We start from the raw sequence: 9,654 nt of genomic DNA, 5'->3' as shown, positions 1-9,654 counted from the left end.
TTTTTGGTGTCATTTTGCTTCCAGGTTTAACGTGCCTTCACCCAGTCACTGTTGTACTTTTAATGCCATCACTTTGCTTACATACTGTCATTCATCCCATTCCCGTATTAATTGCATGGCGGTGTTATAATAACACGATTTTATTGCGCTGGTCAAATACAGAAGCTTTATACTGAAAAGTTTGGGTGTTCACCAGAACGATTATCGTTTTTAGATCTAGTTGCAACGTTTATCTGATAAAAGTAAAGCAACTAGTGCTAGCAACAATACAGAAGCTTTCACATAAAATTGGCTTGAAGTTGAAATCACTGCTATTACAGTAGCTCACACAAGGCAGTGTACCACTATTGCACCAGCTAAGACGGCATGAAAAATAGCACGGGATTGACCAGGGATACGAAGGCTCGCATTGCAGTTCAGCTGGTACATTCAGCTACAGAAGACAGTTAGCAAACGTTACATAGAGCAGAGGTTCTCAACCTTTTGAGATTCAAGGACCACTTAGAAAAATTGTGTCTCAGTCACGGACCACTACTTCTCCCCCCTTCTCCTCTACTTGTAACGAACAAATGTCACTTATTGCTTGCTAAGTCATAAACAGTAGTTGGTTTTAGAAAGATTGCTACATTTAGTGCGAACCTTGAGTTTGGACATTTGAGCATAGCATATCCAAGCGAGGTGTAATACTTGAAAAACTCAATCGGAGTTCATCTTCGACTTAAAAGTCGAGAACAATACTTTCTTTTTATTGTAATCAATGCAGAAAATCCACATTCACAAAGATGAGATGTTGCAAAAGGTGGTAAAATTATTTTCAAAGCTTTCTGAGACAGCTGTGGATACTCATGTGAAGCTTGTATCCCAAATTTTATCAAGCTCACTCTCAGATGGATGCAACATATTCAAAATAGTACGGTAGTCAGAAATAAAATTCATCAACAGTTGTTTATTGATTTCAGCATTCTTTGGCTTCTCAGTAAATTCATGCAATTGATAAAACATGTCGAAGTTGCCCTGCAATAATCTCGTCCTCAAAAGATAAAGTTTTTTTTAGTAAAAGCAGACACTTTATCACGAAGGGTAATTAAATTTGTCTGCTTTTCTTGCAGCGATGAATTAAGTTTATTCAGTTTTTCAAAAATGTCAGCCAAATAAGCTAGAACAGCAACCCAAAAGCTATCGTTGAAATGAGCAACAAGCTTGGATTTTTTTTCTCTGAGAAACTCTCTCACAGCATTACGTAACTCAAACAATCTATTAAACACTTTTCCCCTTGATAACCAGAGAACTTTAGTAGGCTATGCATCAGTTGCTGTTCATGATCAAGATCCTTATTCGAACATAACGAAGCAAAGAGACGACATTTTAGTGGATGAGCCTTGATAAAATTAACAACTTTTACGCAAAGGGTTAAAAAACAACGATTTGAGAGTTTGCTCGTGGACCACCAGGCAAATGCCCGCGGACTACTAGTGGTCCGCGGACCACAGGTTGAGAGCCACTGACATAGAGCATATTTAAAGAACACTTGTTCGGAAAGACAGTTCAAAAGTTACCAGAAAGCTGTTTTTCTTGACAAAGCCTTTGCAGTAGGCTAGATGAAGAGCAAGTATATGGGTAGTTGAATTAACAAGTAGTAGGCCTAACCACAAGCAAGCAGTGAGTATCCAGGTCTGATGCTACTAGTGCAATGCAGGTTATCATAACACGATTTATTAAACAAAAGCACTTCTATTGTCAGACGTAATAAAAGCCTTCGCATCCCCTTCTTTTGATATCCCTGGGTGACTGTTTGAATCGACGGTAGAACAGTGACAAGGTATTGAGTGCAATGCACCAATTTCAAAAGATGTCCAGTATTGCTTTATTCCGGCATAAAGTCAGTCACTTGTAATCTCGACATAGAAAGGTTCATGACAATCTCTCAAGCTAAGCGACATCTCCAGTTGATCATCCTGTCACGTGGTTTCGCAGGAGTCAGCCATTGGTTGTTCTCAACCTGGTAAGAAATGATTTTAATTAAATTTGATAATGCAGATTCAAACTTGGTTGCGTTTACGGAACATTTGGCGGAGAAGTCGACAGCACCGACAATTAATTTAATCGTATTTGAGACGAACACCTAACTTAATTTAGACTTCAGAGGGTTCTAAAACATTTTGGGCAGCGCCCTCTTAACGTGAACTTGAAACTTTATACTCCGCCGTTTCTAGTTTGATATGAATCGAAGTCAAGCTATACATGTTTTGGATTTTAAAGCAAACAAAGTTTACTCTCCATCTTACATTGATCAAAAGATTAAGTGGAACACAATCTCCTTTTCCTCGCATTATTGAGAAAGATGTAACTTCTTTTTTAATTCGTGGCTTAGTTGAAGACAATGCTCATCGCATGTTAGAATAACAGTCAAGTTTGTTCCTAGCTTGTTTCTTTACACTTGCAAGTGCAGAGAAGCCACTTTCCCCCAAGATAATGTCACAAACAGCCATTGATACCAAACAACGAATTAAACAAAAACCGCGTGAATAGATGCAGGAAAATGAAGTCAAAACTACACTAGGTCACATTTCCAGTTAACAACCGTGACACAAGATAAAGTGTTACGAATATTTCTGTTTAACAATTGTACAATACATTGGCGACGAATTTTTACTGAAAGTAAGCCAACTCCAGGGGGCGAGAATTTCCAGTTAATTCAGAAAGCAGTTTCTGAAAGTTGCCTATCTTCAACTTAAACGATTATATTGTACTATTGTGGACATGCAGCTGCATGTCAGCCTGTCGCAATTGTCGTGCAAAATTCTGCGCATTATTTAATCTGGCTGTAATTGCGTAACGTTGACCAAACGCCCTGGAAGACACACAGCCATAGCCATCTTTAGTTAGATAATATAGCTAATTAGCTATATAAAGAAGGTCATGCACATAGCCTTCTAATTTGGCGCCTGCAATTGCCGAGTTAATAGGTAAAGTAAATGCTGAAGTAGCCTAATTGTACAAGGTATGAACTGCGTCGGCATATATCGGCCAGACATATATCGCCTCCCTATGTCTCAGACCCGAGGGGCGCCCCTTTGGAGAATCTTCACGCCTCCCAATTTAAGAACCACTGCCCTAGCCCGCTACATTCGGATTGGGATTTGACATGACTTTAGTGTAAACCAAATTGAACCACACCGAACGAATAACTCCACCAGCAATGTCGTGAGTAATTGCAGTTATTTTATCGTTTCTGCCTTGGAGCAAATATAATTTAGCCTACTATGATAAAGGCAATTTTGAACCGCATTTCAAGAATCACTGAGAAGTGGATGCATTTTATAGACGAAACAGATTGGGGTTGCCGAACAACCAAACATCAGAATGCTGCATCTCAACTGGAGCAAAGGAGAAAGTTATAAACGAAGTAGGCGAAGTCTTACATTTGTAATTCTCTATTGGCATCTTCTCCAGTGCACAGCAAACTCAGTGTTTGTTCTTTCACCACAACCTCTGCGGCTTCTTTTGTTCCAAAGTAAACACGGGCTGCTGGGGCCAAGTTACTCTGAAATGCATTATAAATGGGAATTAAAACCACGACACTTTGTGAATTGTGGAACCATCCACACCATACTTACGTCAAATAACGTCGTTTCTTTGTCTGTTAACATCTGCTTCGGTGGACTTGTGACTGAAAAATGAAAACATGTTATTCAATGTCAAGTACGTGACTTTGCGCACAAAGAAACCTCATGCGGCGCTGATTCCACTCTCGGGGTGTGCGTTTGAGCAACGCATTTAAGTACTGCTTTTTATTTAACAGCACCTAGTGACGGAATAGCTCAAAGACAAAAACACTTCAACGGAAACTTCACCTGTCGATCTCGGTGACTGTCTGCGTCAGTGGTTCAAATCCACTACAAGTATGTGTATACGAAACAGCGAGGATAAAGCTCTCAAAAAGCTTTCTCAGTCCTAGAATAAACATTTTGACAATCACAAGGGTTTAAGCAACTACAGCAGTTGATCTGGATTTTGTAGCGAGATATGTTGGACCAAAAATCCAGTCTGGTCGCCGACATCTGTGGTACACTAAAATCTCGCAAATCGAACCCACACTGGAATCTGAATAGCAACCAAACGGTCTCATTGGTTGGTTCGCCCAACCAAGCACACTGAAAACTGAAGCTCAACTTACACAAATAAAATGTTTCAACAGTTGTGTGCTCCTGAACAAACTCATAAAGACGATGAAGTTTTTCGAGGGGCCGAAAAATACCCTGAAATTAAGTGAACATAAATCCGTATTAAAACAATCAAGAGCCAACTTGAGAAAAGTAAGTTTAAGATGTTGTTAGCACGATTGGTGAGATGGTCATTAGTCACACAAACTATATTACTCCACTTAAATACAGATCTAACTCTTGATTGTGAACTCACGACCTGAATTAATTTTAGAGCTTTGACTAAGTACAGCATAGAACACTTTACCAAGAAACAGGAAAAAGACTTTTGCAACAAACCTGCAAAACAATCCGATCTGGTAAGATGATTCTGATGACGATATGGGGATACTTGGAAGCCAGTTGGACTTTTCGCTTTTGCCTCTGTTCCTCTGTAAGCATTTCTTTTTCTTCGAACTTCTTTCTAAATTTAAACTGTGGTATAACCTTCCAATCTGTCAAGTTTATGATATTTATTTTTGCAAAGGAAAATATCGGATCTAATATTTTATTTTTCACAAAATTACACTACGAACGGTCCATCCAATAAGATGCCTTAACATTGCTTCAACCTTTCCAGGTGTTGAAGCACAGTGAATGGGCTACCTTCACTCGCTCAAATAATAACATACTGACATCATCAAGAAACTGGAAAAGGTTCATGAAATGCGATCAAATTGACAATGAAGGGGACGAAAGCAAGTACCTCCACGTGGTCGTCCCCGCAATTACCGACTCTGGAAAACTAAATTTGCTACAACTGTCGCTATAAAGTTATACAACACGAGAGAAGAAACTGACAATATGCGGAGAGGGTCTAGGATTTATTTATTGAAGTTCTGGAAAAGAAGCATTAGTATCGTAAATTGTGTCGAACCTTTCGTGCTTCAGATCAGCCAGCATCTTGCGAAGATCGTCAACTGTGATGTCAAAAAACTCATCGGAAACGTTGGTGGCGGCTGAAATCGGAATTATGTCATTTGCTATTATCATCGACGTAACTTTTCCAGTGAGCAAATTTACACTGATTTGTTTAATTGAAATGTATAAAGAGCTTGATTGACAGTACCAGTACTTAGAGAATAAAAAACAAAAAAGTAAGCAATTGTAAATTAATACAAATGCCCAATAATGGAAAAAGTTGATTGATAAACGCCACAATGGCTGCTTCCTGTCTACTTCCCAGTCAAACGACCTCGATGTGTATGACCAGTCCACATATTATATGATGCCAGCTCCCTACTTTTCGTCATCCACTTTCCAAAGGACCCCAAATGTAAAGTAATATGATGATTCTGACCACTCCGAGAGTGTCATCTGAATAGCGCCCTTAGGTTGCACTTATTTAATATAGGATACTATAAAGGTATGGGTTAGTCACGTTGGTGGATACTGAGTTAGCATAGCATTACCGGGGCTTTCTTTTTCATTTCTTTCGTTGAAGAGCATAGGACGTCGTGGACATTCTTTGTCCAAAGCAAGATCTTTATGTTGTGGTTGGCAGGAGGAGGGGCTGAGATCGCTATTTTCAGCCGGAAGCTGATGCAAAAATATGTAAAAACATGATTGCAATCTGCTCACTGCTGCGCTCTTTATTAGAGGCTATGATGTATGATATACACAAGAAACCAAGCATGCTTGTCATGACACTTTGTCAATCGTAGCTGCATAGATAAAAACCAATTGTCGCTTTTAAAGAAATTTGCTGTACACATGGCCACCTAAAGATACGGCCTGATTTGTCACATTTTGCAGAAATTTCCAGGTTTTTCTAACTTTGGGCAAACGTTTAAATAATTTTTTCTAAAAATTAGATTTTTACGCTTTCTTTATTCTTTTCCCCAGATGACACAATAGGTTTTAACATCCTCACATGTTGAAAAACAAAGAAAATTTGATTTCGAAGATTTTAGTCAGACTGTTAATTTTCAATAACAGTCTGATGTTGCGTTTTTCAACTTACTTTTTCTCATTTGCTACTGCTTCCCCAAGGCAACAAAAAAGTTTTATGTCATTAGGAAACCGCAAAAAGTAATAACATCTCAAAAAATGTCAGTCAAGCACTAGCAGTAGCTGTAATCAAAATATGCAAAATGTGACAAATCAGGCCGCATCTCCAGGTGGCCATGCTGTACAGTAGCACCATGGCAATAGGATGGAGAATAAATACAATGACAGCACTTTAACTTGCTCGTATTCTATAAGTTACTTCAGATTGAGAGACGTCGATTAAAACGGGATTCGTAGCAGATGCAGGATGGTTCGTTTCCACTTTGGCAGCAGTCGCTGACGTAGTTTCAACTTTCAAACGCTTTTCCGAAGAAGCTGAAAACTTTTCTCCCTAAAAACACCAACATTGTAAAAGGCCTAGACGCATGAATTTCATTGACCAAGTATTGCAATTACAAATAAAAAAAAGTTTCAACTTAATACCGTCTGATTAACGAATAATTAGTTGACTTCCGGCAGTTCAAAAAGACAGTGAAAAAGAAATATTAAAACAAACTGATACTAAAAAAAAATTGACACACCTTGCGTTTTACCTTTCTTTCTGTTCGAGGCATAGATTGTTTCTGTGAGCTTGAAGTTTGCATAGAATTACATGCTTGAAGCGGAGGACTGGTAACGACAACATAGTCCATCTTATCAACAGCATCAACAAACGTGGTAGAAGAGGAACTGGAATCATGGTCACTTGTTAATAAGGCCACTTCTTGGACGGTGCTTGACGAGTTTTCAAACGTCGGTGTTGCAACTTTATGTTTAGGAAAAACGGCAGGAAGGTCATGATCTTGTGTCACTTCCTCTTGCTTCACCACAGCTACCGCTTTAGTGTCTTTGTTTGGTTTTTGCATAGACTCACTGCAACTCCCGGCATTGCTGTCTTCCGTGCTAAAGGACAATCTAAAACGACATAAAGTTGAAACTATACCGGTAACTTTGTTGAAGTTGTAACCTTTGACGAGACATAAGCACAAAACAATACCTCAATCCCATCAGGATCAAAGCTACCCTTCAAAGACTGGATGAGCCCAATCGATTTCGTTCTTGAGTGGACATTTTAATTACAATATGTTTGTATGGGTCTTGTCGAATTATCATCCTGTGTGTGTGGATCAGCTTCTCAAACCACATAACACATCGTTCATCAGTGTCCCATTTACAGATCTTAAAATGAAAATGCCAATCTCACAGCGCCTGGATGGAATAACATGACTGCTACCACCTCATGCGCATGAACAGCACAAAACACTTCTAAAAGTATATACCTCAACAATGCACTTCCTTTGGTAATTCCAAGCACTGCTAAGCTTGTGGAAGACAACACCTCATGTCCAACCAAGTTTTGTCTCATGTAAACTAATGTTGGAACACCCTCAACTTCAGAGTTCAGAATTCTGCATCAAAACAAACAGTAAAACAGTAGCAAACATTAAGACATCTTTGACAGTTTAATCAAAGAATGATATCTTAGGAGTGTATTTGAAAAAGTAGGCCTACTTTAAACAACAATACAGTTTCAAACCATAACATTACCTTTTGAAACGGTTAAGCTGCTGTTACATTAATAAATTTACTAACTTTTAGGCTTCACATCTAACCTTCGTTATATACTTTTACAAAATATATACCTTTTTAGTTGATCAGAAAAATGTTTAAGAATGTCCACGAGAAATGTAGTAGCAGGAAATTCGCCCATAAGTCGTTGACCGTTTTGTAGTTGGAGTGCAATATTTACATTGCCAGGAGTCTCATTTGCCTCTTCATTTCTGTGACACAATTCCAACTTTGCATTGTTGGGGAGATTTGCATATCTCCATAGAAGAGTTCTGTCTATGACAGCTTTTGAAGTTCTGAAAAAAAAATGCTTTTTTTTATTGCAAAATTATTAGCTAGATTTAAAATAAGATTGTATTGTTTTTTCCTGTCAGATACGTAAGAAACACAACTGCTAAAAACTATATAATTTCTATTTTATTTCATATTTGATTCCACAATGGAATGGTACTGTATTATAACACTATATATTTGTTTCATGGTGCAATAAATATTGTCTAAAAACAAAATAACAAGCTTAAAATAACAATACACTTTGTATTACAGCTGGTACAGTAAGCTACAGAAGACAGTTAAAAAATGTTATGTAGGGCATATTTAAAGAATATATACTTGCTTGGAAACACACTTAAAGATTACTCAGTAAGCTGTTTTTCTTAACAAAGCCTCTGCAGGAGGCTAGGTGTAAGGTCAGTATCCAATACGAGTTGTTGAGCTGACAAGTGACGAGTAACTATGAGCATGCAGTGAATATCCAGGCCTGATGCTAATAGTGCAAGACAGGTTATTATAACATGGTTTATTAAATTAATTAGTGCTAAATTGCCATTTTATAATAAATAGAAGACTTTTTATTGTCAAACATAATAAAAACCCTTGTATCCCCTTTCTTTAGATATCCCCGATATAAATTTTAGATAATTTTATTTCACAAAATATGCAGGCCTACAAAAACTAACCTCAAGTCATACAGAGAAGCATCAATGTTTTCTTTAGCACATACATCTTTTATTATCTGAAAATTCCAATGAGTTTAAACGGCAGAATTTCCAAATTGTAACTAAAACCAAGATTACACAGAATATGATTACAATGCCAATACATAGGCTGATCATGTCAGTTGCATAGCTGAACAATGAGAGCCCTGGCGCGATACACAAAAGGGTGTCAATTCATTATCTATCCAAAGCATGTAACTGTGTCTTTGGCAAAACAACTGAAGGTAGCCTATGCCTAAAGTGAAGACAGAACTGAGGATTGGCTTCCTTGCTTTCCTATCATAAAAATCTTCCATCACCACAGCAGATGTAAGCCTAGATATGACACAAAATAGTTTCTAGTGTAATATAAACAAGCGCTGTTAAAATTTAAATATCTATTGTTTGCACATACAAAAGAAACTCGAATTCATAAAATTTACCTGAGCAACAGTGTAGTTTGGAGTAAACTTTATTGTTCTTCTCCTGCCATTAAGACAAAGTATAACAACAGATTTTGACATGACCCAAAACTGAAAAGCTGACTGTTATAATCAAAACCAAACCTAGTTAGCCTACATAGCCTAATGGAGACTTCATTCCTATCACAAAATTTTCAGGTAACAATGTATTACTGGTATTTACTTTCTGCAAGTCAGCCAGCATGAATATAGTTTGATGTTTACTAATTTCAATTCTTTACGTGTTTTCAATAATATTTAACCGGTTGTTTTTGACGAGTTTATGTTATTTCTAACTGCTTATAACAGTGGTAACCTAAGGGCAAGCCATGAAAGAGCACCCATATTTCACCTATAGTCTAGCCCTATCCTAACGATGTCTGAAGGCCAATGTACTGTAATTTTGATTACTAACTCTAGGCTACATATACTTTTATTCTTTTTAAAATACAAGTT

The 9,654-nt window shown here is 37.7% G+C and overlaps 1 protein-coding gene across 2 annotated transcripts; it reads right to left on the bottom strand.

Annotated features, from left to right (window-relative positions):
* Nucleotides 1-172: 172 nt before the first annotated feature.
* On the bottom strand, nucleotides 173-9,332 carry LOC145786474 (tether containing UBX domain for GLUT4-like). 2 transcript variants are annotated; one of them, XM_082598137.1, is made up of 13 exons: nucleotides 9,181-9,332; nucleotides 8,720-8,775; nucleotides 7,835-8,056; nucleotides 7,472-7,600; nucleotides 6,734-7,106; nucleotides 6,412-6,543; nucleotides 5,615-5,741; nucleotides 5,080-5,161; nucleotides 4,503-4,626; nucleotides 4,178-4,259; nucleotides 3,618-3,670; nucleotides 3,423-3,544; nucleotides 173-1,999 (listed from the first exon to the last, which is right to left on the bottom strand). In XM_082598137.1, the coding sequence occupies exons 1-13, from the start codon at nucleotides 9,259-9,261 to the stop codon at nucleotides 1,978-1,980; spliced, it is 1,605 nt and encodes a 534-aa protein (XP_082454263.1). In that variant the 5' UTR covers nucleotides 9,262-9,332; the 3' UTR covers nucleotides 173-1,977. The 2 variants fall into 2 exon arrangements, with proteins under 2 accessions (XP_082454263.1, XP_082454264.1); XM_082598138.1 differs by having other exon boundaries at nucleotides 6,746-7,106.
* Between the last annotated feature and the right edge of the window lie 322 nt (nucleotides 9,333-9,654).

This window comes from Aplidium turbinatum, chromosome 17, assembly GCF_918807975.1.
Source record: "Aplidium turbinatum chromosome 17, kaAplTurb1.1, whole genome shotgun sequence".
NCBI classification, from domain to species: Eukaryota; Metazoa; Chordata; class Ascidiacea; order Aplousobranchia; family Polyclinidae; genus Aplidium; species Aplidium turbinatum.
The sequence above is the reverse complement of the archived record's forward strand: the minus strand, read 5'-3'. Positions and strand labels throughout refer to the sequence as shown.